Here is a 27841-nt window from a genome sequence, read left to right as displayed (position 1 = left end):
ACGCTGACTGTGCCACCAGTGCTCTTTCCTTTACCTAGTCCTTGTTCCCTACTAGAAAGACAGAGAAGAGGGATGTTGAAGGTACAGGCAGTGGAGTATTTGAATAGACATTCTGAACTGGACTGGATCATGAAGGAAATCAGGCAAGGAGGGGCAAAGGAAATAGCCTGAGGGAAAAGGACGAAGTCTGGAATGAAAGAACAGATGTTACGAGAGAGAAGGAAAGAGAAACCTTGAGGGAGAGGGGCTATGTCCAAAGAGTAGGATGTTGGAGTTCAAATTTCCACGGGGCAAGTCTGGTGATGATTATGACCCTGAAATGGAGTGTGTAAGTAAAGCCCATTGGAACGGAGGAAGCCAAAGAACTGTAAAGCCAGGTTGTGAACAGGTTGTCCACATAGAACTTAAAATCACCTAGAATATTGACTGCATTTAGGGGTGAGCCTGGTCCCAGAGTCCTCCATGATTGTGAGAGAAATAATGAGTAAGATTCAAGGTTATTATGGTGAAAAACTGATGGCTCAAACCTCAGATGAAGTGAGGATTGCTTATAAGGATGATAACAGCAGTGGTAAAGCCGGGGAGCTCTAGGACAAACAGGGTGCCGTGTTTTTTCCTACCTACAGCTTTCCTGAAAGAAACATTCAGCCAACCTTCCTTTGACCTGTCTCATAATTTCTGATCTGATAATTTCTCCTCTGCTAAACTTCCCAGAAGTTTCTCGATGTGTTTTCTCCGTCGTTTTTATTCCAGCTGACTTCTTAACTTCCTGCCATCTGGTTTTTACCCTATTATGTCACTGAAATTCTCCCAAAGTCAGAATGTCTTTCTAATCAGAAAATCCATTCATTGATGACTTAACAGTATTCATCCTAATAGAAACAAGTATCATTGTGGAAAACATGTATTATGCCAAACATTGTTTACTCTGAGCATTTGACATATATTTTCATACTCCACAAAATAGCCCTATTATATTGTGAACATCCTCAATTTTATGGTCATTCATTCCATGCATATGTATTGAATGTTTACTTATTATATCAGAGATTGTTCTAGGTAATATCTAGGTAAGAAAAGGAGCAGTGCAGACACCCAACAAAGAGTTGTACCTGGCTGCAAAGAGAGGGCGTGGTGGAAATGGAGTCAGAGAGGTAGTGGGCAGCAGATCACGTAGGGTCTTGTAGGTGATTGTAAGAACTTGTACTTTTAGAAGAGAGAACTGAGGCAGGGACCAGGTGAGCACCTTGCCCAAGGTTATTGAGCCAGTAAGTGGAAGAGCTGGGGTCCTAGACGTAATGCTGTAGCATTTGCACTGGACGCACATGGTCCTCCCCACTCAGTGCCCTTGTTTGGCTTCCCGGCAGTCTCGTCTGGTTCTCTTCCTGCTCTCATTTACTTCTCCTGAGGCACAAGGAGCCCCCCATCCTCTAACCACCTTACGGGTCAGTATTCTGAATGGTCCTGTTTCAGACTTTCTTGTTCTGTCTGAACTCTCCTGGGCAATATAATGCTCTCTCCTACTTCTGCTATGTGTACGTGCTGTTGACTTCTGTTGGGGACTTATTTCTGAGCTCCAAACCCAAATAAAAGCTCCCAATGGGCTATGGCTCTTTGAATATAAGATGTTCTAAACTTATTTCAGTTTCTCACAAATCTCCCCTTCCTACATTCCTTCAGATGGGTCTCAAAGGATAAAAACCGCAGCATAACCCGAAACCCCCTCCTTCTCCTCATCCTCTACTCCCAAATTCACTCAACTGCCAAGCCAAGAAGGGGTGCTCACTTCCTCTCTGTCTTTTCCGCTCTTACTCCTTCTGGGTACATTCAGACTTTCCACATCTCTCCCTGAGTTCTTGTAATAATCTCTTGAACAGACCCTCTCCTCCACCTAGTGAATCTCTCCTGCTGCCACCCGACATATTCTCCTAAAATAACAGTCAGATCCCAGGACTCCTTTCACTCTCCTGAGGACTCAACTGGCCTCGATTCCCCTCTGCCTCGAGAGCAGTCCAAATCCTTGGCAGGCCTCTCACAACTCTGCTCAAGCTGACCTCTTATAATTTTCTTCTCTTCCCCAACCTTTCCTTCTCTCTGCAACAGCTATGCTTCTGCTCATTTCCCATCCATAAAAACTTTCCCTCTCCTTCAAGCAGCCACCCAGCTGCCACCTTCTGGGTCAAACCTCCCCAGAATTCCTCCAGGCAGAGACAGGGGAAGGCCTAGTATCCTCATTAAGTGTTCCCGGCAAATATGAATGCATTGAAAGTCTACGAGTGCTAACTGTTGCTGGGCGTCAGCCAATTACCAGAGCTTGGCTGGAGCCCACACAGCTGAGAGAACAACTGTGAGAACAAGGCAGGTACAGGAAATCCCCGAATTCTATTAATTGTGGAGTAAGTTCCTGGAGATATTTTGGTAATGTAGTTCTTCAGTTTTGAATTTTATAATTCCATTTCTGTTAAAGAGAGTTTGTTTGCTTCAAATGTAGAAAACCTAACCAAATATATATATATGTACATATATATTTTTTAAAGCCCTATAGTTAGAACAGAAAAGTAACATTAGGGTTAGTTACTGATTTTTCTAAAAAGATCTGGGTCTTCTGTGATATACTAATAAATCTTCCTGAGATATCCTAATTCTTATTAAAATTTTTAAAGCAAATAGATATTATAGAAAATGTATTAAAATAATAAATTCATCCTGTGTAATTAATGCCAGTGCACATTTTGATGTTTCCACCTAGTCTTTTCATTGATAGAAACCGAAAATTATATGGATGTTTTATCTATATTGCATTTTAAATACCTGACAGTATAGGCATCTGGATTCATCTGAAACTCAAATGAGCATTACCTTCATTTTCTGTTAACTCCAAATCCACCATCATGGTGATCTTTCCCGACTGGCTATAAAGGAAATAAAGCCAAAGAGATCAGGCAGAGAAGGGACCTTCTCACTACCGCTCTGCTTTCCCTAGAGAAACACTAAATGCTTGTGCTTTCCTCAGAACCAGAAAGCTGCCTGCTGCTCAGAAGTGGATCAAGGGGAGAGAAACCCCTTTCCAGTTGAAAAGGACAGCTGGAGAAAGGGAAAGGTAGCGAGCAGGTCCTTGCTTGCCTTCTGAAGGATGCCTTCTGAGGGATGAAGCGATGATGTGTCTCAGGGGGCTGCACTGGAGTGAATTGCTGGCCCTCCCTTCTCCCGTCTCACTCTTGCCCCTCCCTCCCATGGTACTTACTGTCTTGGACTCTGAGGAAGCCTTTTCTCTCACCTCTGGAACCCTCCATCCCAGCATGGCAGAAGGAGAAGAGGGATGTGTGGTTGGTGTTTGTGAATGGCATTTCCCAGTGAAATGTTCTGCACAGCCGTTAGGTTTCGTAATAATTCGTACTCCCCTTCAGGTACATTTCGGTGAAGTAGGCTTTTCTGAACTGAACTGGAAACCACAATGCAAAGATGATTTCTCTGGGATGATTACAAATGATGACTTAGAAGCAGCTACCTCACAAATGGACCTCTGGTACATCGTCTGTGCCTATGTTTGAGGTGCCAAGTTGGCAGTTAATAACAGTAACTAAACAATAACAGCCACTACTTTTTTCCCCATCTCCATGTAACTGGCAAGGGCTATAAATACACGCTGTGTCTGTTGCTCATGGATGGATAAACTTTTCTTCGTCTCACCTTCCATGGTCCTTTCTTGACTTGAGTTGACAAGAATGTGATAACAATAATTTCCATACAATGAATGTCCAGAAAGTACCAGACAGTGGGCTGTGTTCTTACCATGTATTTTCTGTAATTCTGATGTTCCTATATGATTGATGGCATTCCCCACCTTCCAGATTAGAAATTTGAGGATCAGAAAGGTTAGGAACTATGCCCAAGCTCACAGAGCTAATAAATGGATGAGGCTGGGATTCTAACTGGAGTCCTTCTGACTCCAAAGCTGTTCTGCTGTGTTCCTTGATATCTTTATTATTCTCTCATTTCCATTGTCTGATTTGAAGTCAGACCTCTGTTTATGTGTATCTTGAACAATTCCAGCTATTTGATGGATCACTAAAATTAATCTTGCAGATAAAATGCTTTCATTGTAAGTCATTAATGTTTTATCTACTAGAATGTCAACTCCATAAGGATAGGAAATTGGTTGTTTTTTTCATTCTTGTAAGTACCTAGGACATAGTACTTACTTTATTTTAAATATTTTGTGAGTGCCTACTAGAGGCTGGGGACACTGCTGCACTCTGGAGGTAGAATCCATCCTGAGCCTCCCTTCATCTTGTCTTTGGAGTGAGAAGGGAGGGGAACAAAGGACTAGGACTTATTCAGAGAAGTGGTCCCAGGGAGGGTGGAAAGCTCAGACCTCAATCCTGGGACCCTGGGCAATATTTTCATACACACAGCAGGCCCCCAAATTAATGACATGGGAAACCACTGGGCCAAGAACGAGGAGGAATTAGTGCATGGTAGTTACATAAACAGAAGTATAAATCCATATATTAATATTAACCTAGCACAAAATTGACTCTTTTTTTTTAATTGGGGAATATTGGGGAACAGTGTGTTTCTCCAGGGCCCATCAGCTCCAAGTCATTGTCCTTTAATCTGGTTGTGGAGAGCGCAGCTCGGCTCCAAGTCCAGTCGCCATTTTCAGTCTTCAGTTGCAGGGGGCGCAGCCCACCATCCGTCAAATGAACTGGCAACATTGAGAGCTCACACTCTAACCAACTGAGCCATTTGGCTGCCCCAAAGTGGGCTCTTTTAAGAACTTTATGTTGTGCATCTGTGTTGGGTTTTAAAATTCATGTCACAGTACTTTCTGGTTAGCCAGAAACGGTAACTTTCCAGCAGTAGCACTCCAGCATTTATGTCAGCGACTTTGTGATAATTGTCTCTGAGGTGACCAATTTGTTTCCTTGGATTTTATGGTTTAGTAGCAGTCATAACCCAATGAGGTTGACTACTTTTCTACAAATTTAAAAACCTTTTTTCCAAAATGTTTTTGAAAATTTTCAAATGTACTGAAAAGTTGAAAAACAAGGGCATGGTGAATGTCTGCATAACCATTTACCTACAACAGAGCTGGTGGACTACAACCTGTGGGCCCAGTCTAGCCCAGTGCCCACTTTTGTAGATAAAGCTTATGGGAATACAGACAACTCCCATTCATTTATGTATTGTCTGGTTACAAAACAGAGTTGAGGCATTTTCACAGAGACCACCATAGGCCCACAGAGCCATATTTACTTTCTGGCCCTTTACAGAAAAACTTTACGAATTCCTGATCTAATTTACCAATTGTTGATATTTTGCCCTATTTGTTGTATCTCTTCATGACAGCCATTCTCTCTCTCTCTCTCTCTCTCTCTCTCTCTCTCTCTCTCTCTCTCCCTCTCTCTCTCTCTTTCTCTCTCTCTCTCATGCATACACACACACTCACATACTCACACACATATTTTCCCCCTGAACCATTTGAGACTATGTTATACACTATAATAACTCATCCCTAAATAATTTACGTTTGCTTAAATATAAGGCATTCTCTCATATAACCACAATCTCATCATCATCATGTCTAAGAAAATTAATACTCATTCAATAATATCATCCAACATATAGTCCATATTTAAATAAAACTTTCATAGCCTTATTTACTTTTCCTTTTTGGATCTAGGAACCAATCAAAGGTAATAAATCATGTTTGGTCATTGTGTCTCCTTAATATTCAATTTTTACTTTTCATATCATTGCCTTTTTTCAAGAGTCATTAAAAATTTCTTTTGAAGCCTTACAAAAGTATAATAGGTTTGTAATACTACATTAGTATGAGCTAAATATAATGGTCGGTTTCATAAATCAGTGTCTTCCACTTCTCCCTTGGAAATGAGACACTGTTGTACTACTTGGCTTCTGAAGCAAAAACATTAATATGTGTATGTGAATTTTGCTTGGAATTATAAACGTGGAAAAATCTCAATGTGAAGAGCAAGGCAGATGGGAGTTTGCAAGTTGCATTTTATGTAATTGAAGGAATAGTCCTTTCCACCCGCTCAGGTCATTGCTGCCTCTGTTAGCTCTTGGCTGGAGGGCTCTTCTTTCTGGCTTTTCTCCCGACTGGAATCTGGCTCTCCTCCAACATCATTACGTTGCAGCAAAGAGCTGGAAGGAGACCTGTAGTCATTTAAATCTCCCAGCCCAAACTGTTCAGGCTGGCTGGCAACACAGTGCGTTTATATTTGCAGTCTGTGTGTGGAATGTAGCATGGCACTCAAGCGCGCATCTGGGAATGCATATGGGAGGAGTGCCTCTTTGTCTTTCTTGAGAACCTGAGGTGTCCCAGTGACGCACCTCTGTGGGACTACATGGTGGTCACAGGTCTGGTCCTTTTACTGTGCTCCCAAATGATTCCACGAGAGTGCCAGGATCCATCCTTTGCTTTCCTCTGGGCAAGAAGCCCTCAGAGCTCACAGGTCAACCAGAAATATACTTGCATGCCCTAGAAAAGACTCACCTGAACATCTAAATCTCTGGACATGGGAAGGGAAAATAGAAAAACTCCAAGGAGAAATTTGATCATTTTAAAATGTGCAAAGTAATTGCAGGAGAGACTGGCATTGTATGGATGACTTCACACCCCATTGTCCTTCTAGAGAACTTCTTGTGACTGACACAGGTCTTGTAAATGATGGTACATCTTATCTGCTGAAAACAATCCAGGGACACAGAAAAGACACAGGGAAGAACACATTCTTGGATGGGCCACCCTCCCTGGGGGGAAAGTGAGATTGCAGTATCTCCTCTTTGGTCTCCCTGTCTCCTGTCTTGTTAATCTTAAATTCTCCTTCACCCTGTCTACCTTCCCCTACGCCTACCCCCAACCATCTAGTGCTGCGGCAGGTCTGGGCACTCATTTCTCAGGTTACAGCCCCTCTGGGATCAGCGCCGGATTGCATAGCATCATCTTCCTTTGGTGCTGGCCTCAGATTTGAAGCTCGAATTCCTCATATATGCCATGTTGTTTTGCATTTCCATCCTTTGCCAGCTGTATGAGCCTGGGTAAGCGGCTTCATTGTTCTGTGCCTCAGACTGCTCCTCTGTAAAGTGAAGATGATAGTAGTACCTACCTCATAAGGCCGTGCGGGGGTTACCTGAGTTCATAGATGCAGAGCTCTTGGAAGAAGGCTTTGCATATATGAAGGGCTATATAAAGGTTATATTGCTCTTGTTGTTTTAAGCTTGGGTGTATTGAATTTTTATTGCTGCATGAAAAATTACTATAAGCTCAGCAACTTAAATCAATACCCATTTATTATCTTAGTTTCTGTAGATCAGAAGTGCGGACATGACTGGACATGACATGACTGGATTCTTTGCTAAGGATCCCACAGGGCTGAAATCAAGGTGTTGGCAGGTGCTGAGGTCCTATCTGAGCTTTGTCCAAGCCTCCTCCAAGCTCGTGTGGTTGTTGGCAGAATGCATCTCCTTATAGTTATAGAACTCATGGCCACCAGGAACTCTGACTTCACCTTCTTTTAAAAGCTCCTCTGGTTAGGTCAGACCCAATCGGATAATCTTCATTTTGACTAACTCAAAGTCAGCTGGTACCACAGTGATATCCCTTCATATCCATGGTTCCACTGGCATGAAAAGGGAGAGGATCATACAGCGTCTATACACCAGAGGGTAGAATTCTTTGGGGTAGAATCCTGCCTACACCCTGGATAATTGGCAACAACTCTGCTTTTTGCTCACTTTGTTGACTAGCGCTTGGGTGAATACATGATTCAGTAACCACCACCACCATTTCAGATTTTTGTAGCACCTTTCTTATAGTATTCAAATGGATTCACATTGATCTGACTTCTGTGACCGACTTTTACCATTCCTCTCGGTAGTTTTCACTAACTGATGAGGCCACTTCGCCTGTCCGAAGCTTTTTAGGAAGAGGGCAGTTAATGACTTGTAACTGATGACCCTGCCAATACCCTGGAGTTCCAAAAGGATGACCCACAAGTATAATCCCTTCCAGAACCGCTGGTTATTTTTAATGACTCCCAACGAATGAAGACCAGAACCCTCCTTAATTGCCAACTGTGCCTGCTGCTCTATCTGTTCAAAGTAAATTTGTGCCTGCTAGAGAAAATTTTCATTTTGAGGAGGGTCTTTTGCGTTACTTTCCAAAGCTGTCCTTGCCCCACTTTTTTCCCTTCCCAATGAAGTCTAGAATGTTATCCCATTTAATTCAATTTATCATCCACAAAGAGGTATTATCATTGACAAAGGAAGTATTTTGGAAGATCAATTAAAAACATCTTGTAGAAGATGACACTCGGATATTAGTAAAACCTATTTTTTAAATATCAATTTTGAACCAGATTTGAGATAATAAAACATGGACAAAACTTTGAAACAACAGGGAATATCTGTTTTTTGAGTACTGTTCCCCCAAAAGATGCTAAGTTCTGCTTTTCAATGATATTTTACTTAGTTTTATAAAAATGTGTTAAGGTAAAGGGAAAAACTGAATATGCCGTGGCTGTGGGTTTAGAAGTTTGAAGTGTCTGTTTACTCGGACATGTCCTAACAAAGTATGATTTTTTCAATCCAGCACGCCAAGATTTAGAACTGAATCTCGCTGCCTTAATGACTGACATCCCTCCAGTAATTTGGACTATTAAAGAGGAGGGACTGGTTTATAAAGATAATATAAAATAATATAGACTTGGATTTCTTTTCTTCCTTCTAGGACAATATCATCTTATTCTTGAGAGGTTGTAAAGAGCTGGGCCTTAAAGAATCTCAACTTTTTGACCCTAGTGACCTACAGGATACATCCAACAGAGTAACAGTCAAGTAAGTAATGCACTATTTATGGTTAAGGGAAACCCATTTATGGTTTGATTTGCAGTTTGTGGATGATGGGGTAAGGTCTAAGAGGCAGAGAATTGGGCATGCCTAATAAAATAAAAATGTGGAGGCAAACATCAAGCTTTGAAAACAAGACACACTGGCCTTTCCTCTGTGTATAGCTTTCATTCTGATCAAACATAATTTTTTGAAATACAAAAATCACGCGTATAATGTTAGAATGTTAAACAGAAAGAGAAAAATGTTGCTAGGTGAAACTTAACAGAGGAAGAGGCAAGAAAGAAATATGCAAAGAATCTGTGTGTGTGAGTCAAAAAGCTTTTATTAGTTCCATTTGGACATTTGAATAGGTTCTGGAAGACTGCAAACTTGGTAAACAGATCTGAACTCTGTTTATTATGCAAAGAGAACAGTAAATTATGAGAAATCTCTTCTTCATTAATATTTGTAACTGTTTTCACATATGTGTCAATGATCAAGTTCTTTGAAGATGGATCATTGGCCATTTGGCTACTGTTGACTGTTTCTACTCAGTGAGCCATGTTTGGGGCCAAAGAATTCTTGGGAAAGAATGTTGTAGAAAAAGAAAAGGCGGTGTGCTTTTCTGTAAAGAAATAGCTCAGGACCAGAGCGATGAGATCAAAAGACCTATGAGATGGTAGGAATAACTTACCTGTAGTTTAGAAATCCTTTAAAGTCTACAAATTTTATATAAAACATTTTCCACTTTAGTCAAACAATATTTGGCATGAATATACCTTAATAATAAGCTTAAGCACATGGACAGGGTCTGTGGATTGGCTACATTTCTCCTTTTATTACTTTAGGGTTGTTTTATCATAGAAGAATAGAAAAGGGAGAGATGCCAAAATTCAGAGCTGTTAATTTTATGCCATTTGACGATATTGATTTTTTTTAATGATGGGGGAAAATAATTGGGAATAAATGGAAACTACTGAATGAAATCAAGTTAGGAGTTTATATTGGATTTTATGATTTGTGACTGTGAATAGGGGAGAGTCAGCCATGATTGATTACATAAAAGTGCTTCTCTGTTGTTAATGTGCCATTCTTTAATGTTTATCATGGAAAAATGTTAGTTAATGGCAAAAAGAACAGAATACAATTATGATATTTGAATATGAAAACGACCATAAACCTTATTTTAGTCATCACATGTTCCATTTATTATTGTACCCAGCCTCTACAAATCATTGTTCATTTTAGGAAACTGTTTCAGGTTCTATCTCATCTCACAGTCATAGTTTCACCTGATGGCAAGCGACCAGAAACAATAGTAACTCTGCAACATCATAATAATTAGTCGCATACACATTGCGTGGAAAGTGAGGGAAAATTCACTTTGACATACATATTGGCCGCTGTGTTAGAGCTACTTTAAGTCAATATGTTACTAAACCAGGAGAATTCTGAGATTGGTTTTAGAAATTCAGAACTCTTAGCACCTTTGTTTCTTATCTACAAAAAAAAACGGGGTTATCAGAAAGTCAGGGGTCTAGCCCTCCATCTGCTACTCCCGAGTTCTGTAATCCTAGGCAAGTTCCCTTGTTTCATCTATAAAACGGAATTGGACAGAATGTTATCTTGGGTCTGATTCTAGCTCAAATGTGCTCAGTGCAGATCGGAGATGATGGTTCAACCAACTTTTAAGAAAGAGACTTTAATTCAAAAGCACGGAAAGCAACCTAAAGGAAAAAAGTCACTTAGAGCAGTGGCACAAAGACACGGTCACTTCTCCATCACATCTTCCCCTTCTCCTATCCTTATCTCTGTCATTTCTTTTATCTTTCTCTCTGCTCTTTTCCCATCCCCTCCTCTTCCCTGTGCTCCGTTCCCTTCTTTCTCTTGTCTTTCCATTTATCTCGCCTTTTGCATCTCTTGTCCTCATTTCTTTCCCTTTTTAGTTTTTCCTTCACTCGAACATTAGTATTTTCCTTAAGCAATACTTTTCCATCACCTTCCCTATGACTCTATCAGTTTTCAGTCATTCATTCAACAAATATTTATTGAGTAGCTACTGTGTATCGGATACTTTCTAGTCATCAGAGAACCAGAATGAACAAGCTAGCCAGTGCCTTCTCTCCACATGGAATTTACATTCAGTGTCAAGAAATGACAAATGAAAAAGTAAATAAAAAAGACAATTGCAGGAAGCGGTAAGTGCTGAGAAGAAAAAATAGATGAGGTAAACTAGTGACCATCGCAATGCATGCATACCATGTTCCCCTGAAAATAAGACCTGGTCTTATGTATTAATGTTTGCTCCAAAAGATGCATTAGGGCGTATTTTTAGGGAATGTCTTATTTTTTCATGTACAACAATCTACATTTATTCAAATACAATCATGTCATCTTCTTCTGGAACATCTTCATAATGTACTAAATGCATCCAATCTGACGATCTTAACTAGGGCTTATTTTTGGGCGAGGTCTTATTTTGGGGAAAACACGGTGTATTACATCATTATGTTGTACACCTTGAACTTCTACAATGTTATATGTCAATTATATCTCAATAAAACTGGGAAAAAAAAGAGTGATCAGTCCAGAGGTGGTCAAGAAAGTAGCCTCTCTGAAGAGGTGGTATTTCAGCTAAGGGACGAGGCATGAAGGGAAGCTAAAGGAAGCAAGAACCAGCCATGCAAAGATCTGTAAGGCATTGATGGGGGAGGAAGCTCATGGAGAAAGGCTAGGGAAGGGAAGCAAACTTGATGTTTAAAAAGAAAAGTAGTCAGTGTGGTAGAAGGGTAGTGAGCAAGGATTGGTGTGGTGGGCGAGACTGTCCCCAAGCATTGTAGGATATTGAACCTGGAAAAATTTTTATTTCATGGTATGAAGATTTAGAAGAACATAATTTTATATCAAAATGATGGCATAAATTCATTTATAGTACATAGAAAATCATTTCTAGTTTTAGGGAGGAGTGGGGCACAGATGAGCTTTCTGTTTCAAACTTTTCTGTAAATGATGTTGGTTTAATTTGGTGCTGTACCAGAGACGTTTGTAACATACATAGATTTTATAGCTTTGGTAGATTAAAGTAGAACTGCTGTATTTCTCTGTTTTCTTCCATGGAAAGTTGAACAGAACATCAGCAAAGGTGGAGAATACCCCCATGACATCAATTAATAGCATAAGCAATACGGTATAAGGGTAGATCCCACAGAGGAAATTTCGATGCTTTTCTGAAATTGCTTTTTAAAAAATACTCTTTAGTTTAGCTTTCATTGTAGGTAATTTTTCTTACATTTTTCTGAGAGGTAACTTGAGTAAACTAAAAAAAAAAAAAAAAAAAAAAAAAGGAAACCTGCAAATGATTACTTCATGTGTAATTTAGTGAACTCTACCTGTAATGGATACCAGACAACCTGGATGGGAAATGAAAGCATAGTCCAGAAGGGCATGAAGCAAGTATCTTTCCAGGGATTCAAAACAATTGGATGAAAAGAGGAAAGGCTTTGCACTGCTCCCAATACGTCTCTGAAAAATTTGGAAGCATTTTCACCTAATTGATTGTTAAGTGGAAATCATTCAGCAAATACTTTCTGAGCTCCTAGTATGTGCCAAGCACAATTGTTTTAGAGTCACAATTTTAATCAATGAACTTTTATTCTCAGTGCAGAAAAGTTTTATGTTCCCTATTCTTAACTTGATTTTCATAAAAATTTCAAATGTTTTGTAGATTTATTGTTTTCACCTGGGTTTTGTTTTTGTTAAATTTTTGTTGTTCAATTTTTAAAAATTCTAGCAAATATCTAAGCAGATAATGACATTTCATTTTTTTCTGTCAAAGGGGGAAGTAGAACAGCATTCTCTTAATCAAATCCAAGTTGGACCAGTGCTTCTTTCAGTCCAAGTCCCTGTTGATGATGGCTTTATCTCCTTAGTGTATACTACAGTGTTTTCTATTCCCTCAAATCTCAATTGACTTAAAATTGGGCACCTATTCATTCATATGTACTTTGGGTCAGAATATTCAGCGATGAAATAGTTGAAGTCCAAATACTTGAAGGAGTCGTTGCCTTCTGTATATAATAGCATTGCGTTCTCCTTTTCTACCCTCCTCCCAACTGAAGTTACTGTGGAAAAAAGAAACAACGGTGTTTGTTTTTCCTAGTATTGATTTGTTGACATGTTAAAGAAACTTTGGACTAATTTGGGGGAAATTTTCATATTTCACTGTATGCATATTTAGAAAGTACCACCAGTTTATTTGTTTATAGTTTGAGGATAAATATTTATGTATATTTAAGAATGCACATGTGTATATTTGAACATAACGTGCATATTTTCTTGCTTATGGCTAATTCCCAACACTAATTTATATCCATAACAGAAAAGAACAAATATTTGGATTGTACTGCGTCTTGTACATATGTTTTCAGGTCTATTTAATTAAGGTTTTAGACCTTTGTTAAAAGTACTTCTATAAAAAAATTTTAGAAGTGTAGTCACATTTCAGTTTGACAGTGGTCTATAATCAAGGCAGAATTTTAGTTTAACAGTTAAACTTTGAGAATACAGATATAAACAATCCCAGATTTAAATGAAATTCTTTATTTTCCAGATGTTAGCGTTCATCTTTTCAAGGTGCACTATGTAACATTAAGCCCACCTTGTGTTTTCTAAATAATTTTATTTGGTACCTGTAATCACTAATCATAGGCCTTTCAAAAGAATATATTTCGACTTAATTATATTAGTACACTTCAGGTACATCTTAGAGGTGTTCAAGAGAAGATCACAGTGAAGAAACTGCTGTTCTGATCGTATTTTCTTTTCCTTTTCCTTAACTAGGAGCCTTGATTATAGTAGGAAGCTGAAAAATGTAAGTATTTTACCTTCGCTTTCCAGACTTACTCCTTCTGACTTTGATGGTTCAAGTGTAAAATTTAATTCATACGTTCAGTGCTTCGCATATGCCTTGCTAGCAAGAGTCCTTCTTAGAAGACAAGTGCATGTGTCTCTGATAGAATAATTAATGACTATAATAGAAATAAAAATGGCAGATTTGGGGGAGTTCTCTTTAATTGGATAAGTGCTCAATCTAGAAATAAACAAATGAAAGCCTGTGCTCTGTTTGTGATTCAGTCTCTTAAACACAAAACAGTCTGTCTCAGGACTTACATTAGTTCCTTTCCGTTGATGGGCACAGATGGGATTATTATATTAAGCAGTTGGGCAAGTTTTAGGGAAAGGTCAGCATAATATGAATAATATTGGCTGTCATGGGCCTGTATTTTTTGGATTTTTTTTTCTACTAATCTTTTGAGTTTTTATTACTACTTCCCAAAGTCAGCTTTTTGGAATTAGATCTTATTTTATTTTCAAAAGGAAAGTGTATTATTGCTCTTTTATTTTGTGGTTAAATTGAGGAATGTAAGAAATAACCTTCTGCATGTAAGAAAGGAAAATTAGCTGTGACACTCCCCCTTTATTTTTTTAATTTCTAGGGTACTGTTATATTTGATTGACATACTCATTCTTACCTTCTTTTTCTTCCACTTTAAAACTAGGACAGAATACCATTTTCCATCATACAATTTTAAATAAATCAGAAAACCTATAATCTAAAACACAACATATTTTTTTCCCATTCTCCTATTACACCTTTCAAGATAGTCCCATATGCTTAGCATACATAAGTTATTTTATGATTTTAATTAATGTCCCCACATTTGGAATTGCCTGTTCTCTGAAATTTATTTGTAAGCAATCAGTTAAAAAAAGAAAAAAAGCTTTCTGGAAGTTTTGAATGACTCCTGAAGTATAATTTTCCCACAGAGGTTTTTAGAAAACGAAATCACATCATAGCATTGATGGCACATAACCGTATTTTGGACCTGTTACCATCTGAACCCATGTAAACATATCACATCGTCTAAGGCATTTTCAAGCCTTGCAGGTGGAGGGAGGTACAATAAGTACTTTCCACCCTGGCTGAAGCAGTAAGACCTAACATAGAAATGAAATAATAGTCTTAGCTTTTCCATAGGCTTCAGATCCCAGTAATTCAATATTAAGGACTCATCTTCAGCCAACCTCTGCCAGGTTTTATGAGAATATCAGTGTAAAGAATGTTTGCTTTTGTGGACAGTTTCTTTGGAAAGACAGAACAAAATAACTGTAGGACTGTAACTTCAGACCACTGAATGTTCATAGACCGTCTTAAACATCCAAGGTAGTTTGATAGGCAATAACCTTGCCCAAGCTAAATATTTCCCATCTCAGATGAATGGGAATCTATCTGAACTCCACAGATCATATTCTTCACTGCATTGTTTTCTTCTGACTTTCATTAGATATATTATGTTGATTTTGTGTTGGGAACCACTAATTAACCTTTATCACTCCTGTTTTTTGCCCTGGGTCTTAGCAGAACCTCTGTGCCCACGAGTAGAAACTGTAGCCCTTTCAAAGAACCTCTCTCAAAAAGAATTGAAAACCTGTTCATTGCTTATCTGGGTAAAGACTCCACAGTTTCTGAAAAATTGTGCTTCCTAATTTTGAATATTTGAGTATTTCATTATACAAAAATAATTTTAGACGATTTAGTTTCCCTTCTTGATGTGTTATAGATAAACTCTTCATAAAACTGGAGTCTTATTTTGACTACAGAATCATGTTTGTGGTGACTGATACAGCATTGAGTTCTTATTAAAATGATTTTACATTTAATGAATACCTCATGGATGGTGGTTTTCATAAATCAACATTGCACATTCTCACCTTCCTGCTTTTCTGTTAGTGGAGCATTACCGATTCCATAGTTTAAAAGTAATTCTTGAGGGAAAATTCTCCTGCTCTTGTGTGTGGTTTTGTTTCCCAGGTATTAGTTACCATTTACTGGCTGGGAAAAGCAGCAAATAGCTGTGCAGCCTACAGTGGAACGACACTGAACTTGAAGGAGTTCGAAGGCTTGCTGGCTCAAATGAGAAAGGTAACTTGGCTTTTCTTCTTTATCCCATGAGGTTTAGACAAGGTGGGAAAGCATCACATTTGCTTGTTTTTACAATCATTACAGTTCTGCATGGTGGAATTGCACAGGCTAAATAAAGATGTCATGCCCTCAAGGAAACGACCACTTGTCTTACCAGTGATGTCCTTACCATTGACATACTTGCCTTGTGCATCCCACGTTTACCTGAACTTTTACACCCTTTGGAAAATGGGAGATCTGAGCTCATCCAACTTTAATTGCCAAAGAGCAAATTCAATCTGTCAGTCTGTGGCTTTGTATGCCAAAGAGCTTGGTGCTTGTTTCTTGGGGGAATGATGCCTGAATTGAACAATGCAGCATTATACAAAAATGAAGACTTGCTCTGCACTTTCATCCTAAAGGTCATTTTGCTTACCCGTCAGGGCCTTGGAGTGGGTGAGGTAACATCAGCCAAGTTCTTGCCTGGGCATCCACCCTGGATGGGCTCTGATAATTAGATGTATTCTCTTCTAAGATGTGCATGTCATGGCCATTGTATTGGAATGAGTTGGAAATTTGGAAAACAGTTTTTACAATATGTAAAGCTTTATTTGTTTATTTGGTTATGGGAAAGACTGAGCTAAGGTAGGAATTTGTCAAGGAAACAATGGGATGTTTTATGTGTGTATGCCTGTGTGGTCCTTTTTATGGTTCAACAGTATAGATTAACTCATTCAAAGTACTAGGATATATATTACCTGGGAGGAGCCCCACCCATCCAGCCGTAGAGAATCGGTGAGTTTGGTTTGTAATCAGTAGCCTCCATGGGTTTTGGAGAAGGCCCGTATTGTGGCACAAATCAATCAAGTTCTTGTTCTTCCCTTTTTTTCTAACATGCAAACTAAATGGCACTAATGAGACCTCACTGAGAGACATTCCGCGCTTTGCAATTTTTCTTTTAATACTGAAAGCAAGAATCTGGTCTAACTTTCTAATAGTTTATTCTTCTTTCCTTAACTCACAGCTAATAGCCCTGATAGTTTTTATTTGCCCTCATGCCAGTCTGGATCACATATTTATAAATGGACAAATCTTTCAAATTGGTCGTAATACATATAAAGAAATTTTTAAAGCTGAAGTCTTTTGAAAATAAACACACCTACTCCATGAAACACAACACGTTGTTGCTTAGTCTTAATTCTTAAATAAGAATTAAGTCCTTTAGTTTTTCATCTAACTCTATTGTTGGAGAAAGTACAATACAAATCCAGTACAGATCCAGTCTGGATTTGTGAAATCTAAACTTTTTTCATATTAAGTTTGGACTTGAATAATGATGGATGGGTCATCTTTTTTAAACTACATATTTAAAAGCTCTGCCTCACAGTTCCCCTGTTGGAGTCTCTTGGAATCTGATTTATTCTTGTTATTGACATTACTTACCACTAGTCCAGCTCCTCTGTAATCTGAGCAGCTATTGGTTTCTTCACCTCTCTTAGCTTCCCTTTCTATTGAGACAGTTGGTTACTTCAACTGCCTTGAAATGGCCTGTTGTTGTGAACAGCTGTTGCCTTTTTAATGAATATGAATAACATTACAGGACATGGGAGAATAGTATCACTGGACAAAACATAACTAAAATGGCCAGCTGTGGCAGTCCCATATTCCTATATAAGGTAGAGAACAATCGACGTGAACTTCACAGATCTATCTAATACATGGAAATATAGTTTATTTAGAATATGTATTATTTCATTTTATCAGTTAGGATTGGGTTCACCTGGGAAGTGCAGAAAACTCTAGCAGTGGCTTCAATAAGATAGAATTTTGTTTTGAAGTCACATAAGTGAGGTGTGGACATGAGCAGTTCAGGGCTGGTATGGGCTGGTGATGATCAGGGACTCAGTCTCCTTCCATCTTTTGGCTACACCATACTCCACCCGTGGCTTCTCACCTGCTGGTCCAAGATGGCTGTGCAGGCGTGAGCCATCATGTCCACATTTGAGTCCAAAGAAAAGAGGCATGAGGGCAAGAAGGGCCTCCGCGCTCCCTTTAAGCACGCTTCTGGGAAGTCATGCACCACATCTCTCCTCACATCTTATTGACCTAATAAACCTGGTCACACATCCGTACGTAGCTGCAAGGAAAAACTTGCGAAAAGTAGATTTTATTTCAGCTAAAAATTGTGGGTATTTTCACTGGAAAAGAAATGGAGAACAGATATTGAGGGACCAGAGTCATCTCTTCTGTACAGGCTGAAATAAATTTGAAATTAAAATGTTCTCTTTCACAAAGAGACTAGCCAGACATTTTTTAATATTCATTTTTCTAGTAGGAGAACTGTGCATAAAAATTAGTAACCGTGGTGCAACTTGTTACATTCTGTAACACAAGTAGCACCTGGAGAGCCCTTAGCATAAGCGTCTGGCACATAGTAGGTATTCATAGTAGGTTGCTATTGCTATATCCAAAAAAAGATCTCTGAAAGCATAGTGACAATGGCCTTTCACTGAGTCTGGGTATGTCAGAGGAGGTCTTCCAAAGGAGGGAACACTTAAACTGAACAAAGGGGAATTACTATGAGCATATTGAGATTGAAGGGAGAAGAACCATAAGGACGAGGGTGGCCCTAGAGATTTCAGACTGGAATTAGAAAGTCAGTAGTCAGCTGCCTGTCTATGTCTTTCCCTCATCTCTTCCTATCTCTCCCAGAACTCCTTCTCTCCTCCAATAGACAAACATTCCCTCACATCAGGGATAGCCAACAGCATCCCCAGAGGATTGCAAAGGCAAGGGAATTTGTCCCCCTGGCCCCAGTTGTAAAATTCCCAAGGGTGGACTCCGGCCCAGTGTGGGTCCTATTCCTGCACAAGCCACTGTGACCAGCGGGAAGGGGTACCATGACTGGCCTAAGCCACTACTATTTCAAGAGGTAAGGGATGTTTACTGGAACAAGGGGGTAAATGGGGGGGAGCGTGATGGACAAGCACAAATCTCTGCTCAAAGGAGCAAGCGCTATCAACTTCTCTTTCTTTAACCTGCTTTATTTTTCAGTGATACTTAACCACCCAACTTTGTATTCATTCTTTTTTCTACTTAATTTTTGTCTTCCCTTCTAGAATATAAGGTTCATGAGGACAGGGTATTTATTGTTTTTGCAGAATGTTGTGTCCCAGCACTAGGACAGTGCTTGGCACATGGAAGATGCTCAGTGAATGGCTTCCCCACCCAGAGTGTGGTAGGTGGACATGGGTCATCAGGTTGGAAAAGTAGAACCCAAAAACCCTCCAGAATAGGATTTAGCCACTTTATAAATAAATCACAAAGGAAGCAGAAAATGTTGATTGGTAAAACAGAGGCATCTGGAATTTCTCAGATACCATAAGTCATCCACCAACCCTAGCTGGTTTTCATTATCTCTGACAAAAGAGAATGTGTAGAGGACAGATGAATGAAATAATTCAAAAATGTGGAAGCTGGTGGTTCTCACCCCACTCGTTAACACACTTTTACTAGAACAACTAGCAATTAGCACAATGGATAGATTTGACTCTTATCTCCCTTTCTTGGAGTGCTCTCTGTAGAAGACAGAATGCTATTGGGCTCCTAGGTGAAAAACATAGACGACATAAGTAGACCCCCAAGAAAAGAGAATTTAGACTGTGTTATCCTTTGTGTTGGTTTATATTTTCTAATCTCCCCCCAAAAGCTTAACTTTAGGTGACTTGATGGAATCCAGTACAATTGTCCATCCATCTTTATTTCTGGCTAAACAACTAGCTTCTTGCTCCGCCCCAAGGTTCCAAGGGACCATCTTGGCCAAAGATGGCACAGGTGGCCTGGTTTTTCACTTTTGCAGCTGACTGTGCCATTCAGCTTCTAGCTCTCATTTGATCCAGGGTTTTATTCTTGGCTTTCTGCATAGTCATGAACAGAAAGGCCTTTTTGTTTTTCTTTCCCATAACTAGCTGTGAGAAAGCAGCTGAAGTTCCAAGAAGCATGTTGACTTTCTCTTTCTTCTTTTCTCTTCTCCTATGGTTTGTAGGGTAGGGGTGGGGGAAACATTTGGACCTTTGGGAGAGGCTTTCTGTATTAAATCCAGCTTCATAATGCTGCCCCAAGCAGCTTATAAAATTGTGTCATTTCTGGATGTGACCAGTGGCTGAACTCCCTGAGTGTCTGTTCTCCCAATGCGGAAATTGGGCCCAAGGCATCTAGATATGGGATATAAATGGAAAAGGAGATAAAAGTGTATCAGTGTGGATATAGGTTGTGTCCTTAACTACACTGATACATTTTGTATGACTTATATATTGATATTTACATACCCAAATGAATACATAGTAGTAATTATAACCATAGCAAATACTTTTTGAGCACTTACTATAGGTCAGGCATTTTTCTTCTGAATGCTTTCCGTATAGTAACACAACTCTTCCAGCAACCCTGTGAAATCGATGTTGTTATTAGCTCCATTTTTCAATGAACAAACTGAGATTGGGCAAGGTAAAATAATTGAGCTAACATCATACAGTGGACAAGAGGTAAAGCTAGCATTTACACCCAGTCAGCCGAGCTTCCAAGACGTGCTCTTAACCTACTCTAAACTGCCCTACAGTACCTTTTTGCAATATTTATAGTTTGGTTTTGTAGGCATAAACAGCATTTAGTGAAGGGCCATCATCCAGGTGAGCATCATCCACAGAGAAAGGAGGCAGTGTCTAGTGATTGGAAGAGGTGATGATGCTGATGGCGGCAGACATAACTACACCGAAGTTGATCAAAGGGTGTTAGGTGTTTACCTTAGGATTTGGAGACAGAGGCCTGTGTTGGGATCACAGCTTTGCTGCTTACTGTGTGACCTCAGTTAGGTTACTTATCCTCTCTGATTCTTACTTTTCTCTTCTGTAAAATGGGGACAGTGCTAACCACATTCCTGGGGTGGGGTGTGTGAGGATTAGATAATATAATGTATTCATGCATAAAAAGCATCAAGCATAGCCCCAGACATATAATAAGTGTTCAATAAAAGTGAACTTCATTTGTAAGCATTTGGCCTGTTCTCAGTGGATAAATAATCCAAGATAATTACTTGCCTTTTCAAAGAAATTAAATATGAAACCATATCCAATTTAGATCTATACTTTTCCATTAGTCATGAGTTCTTCCTTTTCCAGCTAGTCAGTCCTGGCTTTTGTTCAAGTCCTGGTTAACTTCTGACCTACAAATAAATTACCTTAATTTCCATAACTGGAATTTCTGCCTTCCTCTGGAGAGTCATGTCAGCTGTCCTCACCCAGGCCGCTTGACAACTATTCTTCAGGGGCGCTAATCAGGTGTTCAGTGTGCAGACTGCAGGGTGCTCCTCCCAGCCCTGCCCTTCTGCTCTCTCCCACCCTCTTCTCTTGATGCAAAACCTGTGTGTGCCGTGTGAATTACAGCCACTCCATCCCCTCAAAGGGCCTCCCACTGGGGATTGTGTCAGAGGCTCTGGATATAATTGATAGAAGCAGCCGGCAAAGGTGCTTCCACCAAAGGCATTGGCTCCAGCAGGCGTATTAGCCAGTACAGTTTCCAAAAATCTCGAACATGGAGAATATTTATTGTTTTCTTTCCTTCGGGAATGTGGAGGGGACTTTCCTGAGCATCCCAGGAAATCCAATGTGACATTCCAGTCATTGCAGATGAGAACGTGCCCCTCTGCCAAGGTCATGCACAGCCCTGATTTTAAGTGACAGTCTGGGGGAGATTAAACTGAGGTTTATCTTTGAGTGACTGGAGTTATTTTTGTTTTCGTCAGCCTGGACTATTGTAATTAATGCTAAGACACTGGCGGGAACAAGGCTTTTATTATAACACGAGGGTGAGGATGGCTTTGACTGACCTTTCTCCTGCTGGAGTTTCAGTGTTTTAGTATGTGCTGCTTGCGCTGGAAAGAATTTATAATCACAGGCTGTCAAAGACAGCCATTGTTCTCCGTGCTCTGAACATGTGGGTCAGCCTCAAGTGCTTTCAGCTCCCCCAGCGCCAAGAGCTGGCCGAGCGAGAGCATGCTTGGATTCTTCTGAGGCATCAGGAAAAGCATTTTGCATATTTTTCATTGCTTTTTCCCCCCCAACTTTTTGCCTCAGAAAGACAGCTCCCTTTCAGAGGAGGAATTTCCCTTTAAGGTAGCAGGAGATGGAAGCATGCTGCTCCAGGATTTTACGGATCTGATTCTTTTGCAAAAACAAATGCTGTGTGCATTTGCCAGATCGCATGAACAGGAGCAGTTGCACCGCTAAACTAGGGGCTCTGTCCCGGAACAGATATGCAGTTATGGATTCCGACAGACGGGTCAAGGTTAAGGCTTTAGTTTTCACTTTTGTTTTCATCTGTCACAGGATTCCTGTGAATCCAAGCTTGATGATCTTTTATTCTCAATTCCTTTGATGGTTTTCTCTTTTTTTTTTTTTTTAAACAACGTGGAGTAAGCGCTACTAGGTTTTTTTGTTTGTTTTTGTTTTTCTTAGTGTGTGTGATTTTCTGATTGGGAAAATTACAGCAGGGAACGGTTGAAGCATGAAATGTTGGCTTGTGGATGATAATCGATTCAATAACCGTTTGCTATCACCTGTCACTACTGACAACTAGAGGCAGGGATTTGGGGGGACCACTGGAGACTGATTTTTCTGGGGGGACCACGGGAGACTGATTGGAAGCTCAACATCTGCTGCTGTAATGTCTGTAATCCTTTCGTTTTATTTTGGGACAGGAGACCGATGACATTGAGAGTCCTAAACGTAGTATCCGAGACAGTGGCTACATTGACTGCTGGGATTCCGAGCGCAGCGACTCTCTCTCTCCCCCTCGACACGGCAGAGATGATTCCTTCGACAGCCTGGATTCCTTTGGCTCCCGTTCCCGGCAGACACCTTCTCCAGATGTAGTCCTCAGGGGAAGCAGCGATGGTAGGTTGGAACCTTCATAAACTGCACATCTTAGAATTAAACGTTAACAAGGGCTGCCTTGTCACCGGTGGAGGCATTGGCACTGAGAAGGCAGAACCTGATAACTCTAAACTGGCAGAAGAAAAGTCTTTTAATGTTGTTTTCCACGGTCCTTAGCATTTTGGTTGGCTTTGCCAGCAGTTTGAATATTGCCTCAGTGAGCATATCTTCTGTTGGAAAATGTGTGACATCATTCCTCCCTTGGTCTCAGTGAATCAAGATGCTGTGCAGACCATTAGCTCATAAAGTGTGCCACAGGTTTATGTACTCCAGGTATGAGGAAGGGAAATGTTGGAGTGAGTACCACACTCTGTAAGCGAAAAGGGATCAACTTCCAGCAAACTGGAAACACACTACACACACTTAGCAAAGTTCTGAAGTCTGGGGTTGCTAAACTTTAATTGGCACTGTTTGGGCCATCTGTTTGATACATATGATACCTCACCGTTGGCTAGAGCAATGCAGGTGGCCATTAATGTATAGTACACACCCAGACTGGCTGTTCTGAGGCTGGGTTTGATTTAAATCCCGTGGATTTTATATCACCTGTAAGGAACGATCATTTTTCTTTACAAAAATGTATGATCATGCAAACTGATATAAATTTAATACATATTTTCCAGAAGCTGTTTACCTTAGTATTTTACACTTTGGTACTTTCCAGAAAGGGAGATGGCTTGGTTCTGCATGTATAAACTTTCAGAAAGACACTAATGCTGGTGGGAAATTTTTTGTTTGTGTTTTTTTAAATGTGTCTCTTGATGCTAATATTTCTAGAGATTTAAGCCCACTTTCCAAGATGCAAATAATCGCTTATAGCTAAAAGATTCCTTTCAGCTATGAAATTCTGTTACTAAAATATGTGGATATTTAATGTGTCCAGATCCTGAGTTAATTACTTGACTCCTAGTATCTCATTTAGTCCTCAGCAGAGATTATGAGATACTCACATAGGATCTCACTTAGTCCTCCCACAGGGCAGACTAAAGTGAGACACTCCTTATCTGTATTTTATAGATGAACCTTAGAGAGGTTAAGTTTTCCTCCTAACCTTGGTGAGTGACAAAAATCACTGTCTGTAAGTAGCATAGCAATCTTGGCCTGAAGAATTGAGTCCAAAACATATACTCTTAAGTTTCATTTACCCACACTTCTTTGTTTGCCTAATAGATTTTTTGAATTCTAAAATGTCTGAACTAATGCTTTTGTTTAGTACTTAAACTTTCCAACAAATAGATTAGCCTCGGGGCCACATAGTATGTGACTCCTAAAGAATTCCATGGTACATTGTGAGTGGCTTGAAAAACATTTCTAAAATTTTATATGACCTCTCAAGTACCACCCACAGGTTTGGAAGTTACAGTACCTAGTGCATGGTCTAACTGAAGCTTTCACATAACTCAAAGGTAGATTTACTTTTACAAAACCTATCTTAACCAAATGATTTATCCATATCATTTTGATTGTTTTTTAAAAAAGTATTGTTTTCCTCATCTTGGTTTTTATAACTGGTAATGTAGATCCTTTATTTATTCTGTCACCAGCTTCCAGGGGTTCAGAGTTTATAACGAAACACATCTTGAAGGGATTTGAGGTGGTGGTTACTAATATTGTTCGTTGGGCAGAGGCACAATTTAGTTTGCAGCAATTAAGATTGATAGCTAGAGTCTTTTTATAAATGTTTTTCCCATCGAAAGAATAACATGGAATTGAGCTTCACAAAACACCGTCCATGAAAGACCATCTTACACACACATTTCACCAATCAGCTTGATACCTTCAGGCTTATGTTCTTGTAAACTAATCAAGACCGAATGAGGTTTTTAAAGAAAAGCAGCACATTTTTTATCGGCCTAAAAAAGTTTAGTATAACTGTATCCACATAGATGTTGGATTTCCTTAGAGTTTATGGTAGTTCTTTTTAAATGACGCTAATCAAGAAGATTTCTAGTCCTAATAAACACTTTCAAATTTAGAAGAATTCTGTGGGGTTTTTCTTTAAGTCTTGAAAATTTATTTCCTAGGACTCATAATCAATTAGGGAAAGTCTTGCCATCAAATTCTCCAACTCCATATTCGGTCAATATGGAGAGCTTTTGTTTTATCACTATTGAAGCCCACTGACCCAATCCATAGGGACGATCAAGAGCCACACGCTTTAGAGGTGCCATGATTCTAGGGGTTAGATTTAAGAGCTACTTGATAAGGATGCTATGGGCCCCCAGGCTCAATTCAGCCCATCTGTCTTTCTTAAAGAGGTGCCAGTTTCTCCCTCACCTTCATTATCATTCCTTCTGAGGCCATTTAGTGAGCTTCATGGAAGGGGAAATGCAAAAACTTCTACTCAGGTACTTTTAAAATTAAGAACATATTTTATAAATTGGTTCATTTTGTTAAATGAATACTCTTATCTTTTTTATAAAAGATGAGTTAAGGGAGAGAAATAAAGAATGAGAGAAATTAAAATGCTGGAGAAAGATTAAAAAGTAGAGTGTAGGAGTGTGTATGGCAAAGATAGGTTGGAAAAAAATCTTCTATTTGCTGTAAGGGAGAAAAATGTAGCCCCTTGGAAAGAAAGGCTCAGACTTTGATAAAAATTTTTAAATAAATAAAAAGGTGGTCTGTTTATGTGTTAAACAACCTATTTTGAGACTTTTGCTTAGTATTTTATAGATAATATATATATTTTAGATATTGTACACAAATAAGGTTCATGGATTATAAGATTTTAGAATTGAGACAATTCTATTCCATTACTAATCCTTTGTAGTTGATTGAAGAATCATTTTCTTTCATTCATTTATTCAACAAAGTGCAATGCTTCCCCTAGTCTGGATGCTTTAAGCAGAGGACATTTTCCCAAGAGAAGTCTGTTCCAGAGGAAGGAACTTTGGGCTGGGAGTCCAAAGAACAAAAATTGGAATCCCTAACTATTACTAACCAGCCATGGAGAAGGGGCTCTCAGAGCCCCTATCTTAACCTTTGTAAAATGGGGATAATATTAAATAGGGAAACAAATCTAAGAGCTTGGCAAGGAAAAGTAGTATTACCGTTCAATTCATACGGCTCCAAATATTTTATCATGACACTGACACAGATACACAGTACTTGATAAAAGACTTGGGGTGGGAAGGAAGCTAAGTTACAAATTAAAAACTAACAAGCAATGAAATGGTCAAAGCTTCGGAAGGGAGACCGAAAGCAAGTGGCATGAATAATTCATAAACTGAATATTTTATCTGCAACAATGAACAAGTTGTTTATGGTCAATGCTTTTAACTTTTACAGTCTTTTAAAAGACAGTAAATCATTTCATCTGCAGGGCAAATCATTTCATTCCTGGTTATAGAAAAGGACAGTCAAGTGTATTAGCGACAAGCCTCAGAGCCCACAGTTCATGATTGACAGATCCAGAACTACTATGACATAAATCACAGTCAGCAGTTATTAAGCAATTACTGTGGGGCTAAGTACTGTACTAGTAGTTTTACATGTGTCGGATCCTCCCAACAGCCCCATGAAGTAGATGGTATTATTATTCTCACTTTACAGATTGGGAAACTGAGGCTTAAAGTGGTGAAATAACGAATGCAGAGACTCATAGCTACTGAGTGGCTGAGTTCAACATGAATTAAATCTGACTTCATACCCTGGACACTACCTTCTCTGCTAAGCTGCCATATCTCTTGACTCTTAGTTTAGGCTCTTTTCACAAATGTAAATAGGTAATTTTCTATTTGGAGTTGAATAGCCTCATAACGCTCTCATCGATTGAGGGTTTTCAACGAGCATTAAAATGGTGGTTACCTATAAATAGCAGTGTTTGTTTTGATAACAGCTTCACTCTTTAGATCTTAGAAATCTAGTGATACGAGACTCAGGAAACGAGGATACAGTATAGTTAATGATTGGTGCTATTTCCCAGAGAAAGACTGATGTTGGCAAACCGATGTTTTTGCTTTGCCTGAAACACTCTTTAAGCCAAATCATTTATTCTTCAGACAGTTTGAAGATGCCACTGTGTGCAAAGACACTGTAATAAGTAGTGTGAATGATATAAAGCCCTTCTTCTCAAAATCTAAGATAGAAAGTAAAAAGTGCCAAAAGGAGAAAATGGATCATTGGGTCATAAGGTTCACAGGAAAAAAAGATTGCCTCCAGCAATGGGTACCAGGCAGTACTCTGATGAGGAGGAATATACCTTTATTGTAACTCAAACCATTTCCTGGAAGGCAAACCCTTTGTTATAATCCAAATTGGTCACTTTTCTGAATTCCTATAGTTCCTACGTGTCTGTGCTCCTTGAGTATAACTAATATACTCCAGGTATTTCAAGCGTTGGTTAAAGGTAACTCAAAGATAAGATCTTTCATAATTTTTGTCAGAATGTCTAACACGGTATAAGACACAGAACAATAGGTGCTCAGTAAAGACTCCAGCGGTTAAATTTTTTTTTGAAGAGTTACAGAATCTGAGCAGGCATATAATGCTATTGCAAATGTGTTGTTAATTGTAATTCTCTGATACAGTTAGGCTTACATGCTTTTTAGATTTGACTTTTTTTTTTTCCTGATTAGAGTTGAGAGCTTTTCCCAGAGTAGACTAATTTAGAGTGCTGCTTTAGATTTGTTAAGTGAATAATTGAAGGAGGGAATCGCCCGAACCCACAGATTTAACCGCATCCCTAATACTGCCTGCATGGCACCAGGAGCTCTGCCAGCCCAGCACAATTCTCAGGACCCATCCTCTCTTCCTCAGGGAGAGGAAGTGACTCTGAATCTGACTTGCCACATCGGAAGCTGCCAGATGTGAGGAAGGACGACATGTCTGCCAGGCGGATTTCCCATGGTGAGCCGAAATCAGCAGTGCCTTTTAACCAGTACCTCCCGAACAAAAGCAATCAGACAGCCTATGTCCCCGCTCCTCTGAGAAAGAAGAAAGCCGAGCGAGAAGAATATCGGAAGAGCTGGAGCACCGCCACCTCCCCCCTGGGTGGGGAGAGACCCTTCAGGTAAGGCCTGAGCTCTGCGCC

At 39.5% G+C, this 27841-nt stretch overlaps 1 protein-coding gene across 29 annotated transcripts in view; it reads left to right on the top strand.

Moving 5' to 3' along the window:
* The window catches only part of LIMCH1 (LIM and calponin homology domains 1), a 352720-nt gene that overhangs the window by 236890 nt on the left and 87989 nt on the right, over positions 1–27841 (top strand). For 23 of the 29 annotated variants that reach the window (XM_081061235.1, XM_081061234.1, XM_081061258.1 and 20 more), the window contains 5 exons: positions 8759–8865; positions 13699–13729; positions 15731–15841; positions 22575–22770; positions 27568–27820. In XM_081061235.1, the coding sequence (XP_080917361.1) occupies positions 8759–8865; positions 13699–13729; positions 15731–15841; positions 22575–22770; positions 27568–27820 (698 nt within the window). Of the gene's footprint in view, positions 1–8758; positions 8866–13698; positions 13730–15730; positions 15842–21956; positions 22163–22574; positions 22771–27567; positions 27821–27841 lie in introns of those variants that run through there. The other 6 variants (XM_081061238.1, XM_081061236.1, XM_081061252.1 and 3 more) reach the window with 3 other exon arrangements.

This window comes from Rhinolophus hipposideros, assembly GCF_964194185.1.
Source record: "Rhinolophus hipposideros genome assembly, chromosome: 1".
Lineage (NCBI taxonomy): Eukaryota > Metazoa > Chordata > Mammalia > Chiroptera > Rhinolophidae > Rhinolophus > Rhinolophus hipposideros.
Note: the sequence above shows the minus strand (reverse complement) of the source record. Positions and strands in the feature narration are given on the sequence as shown.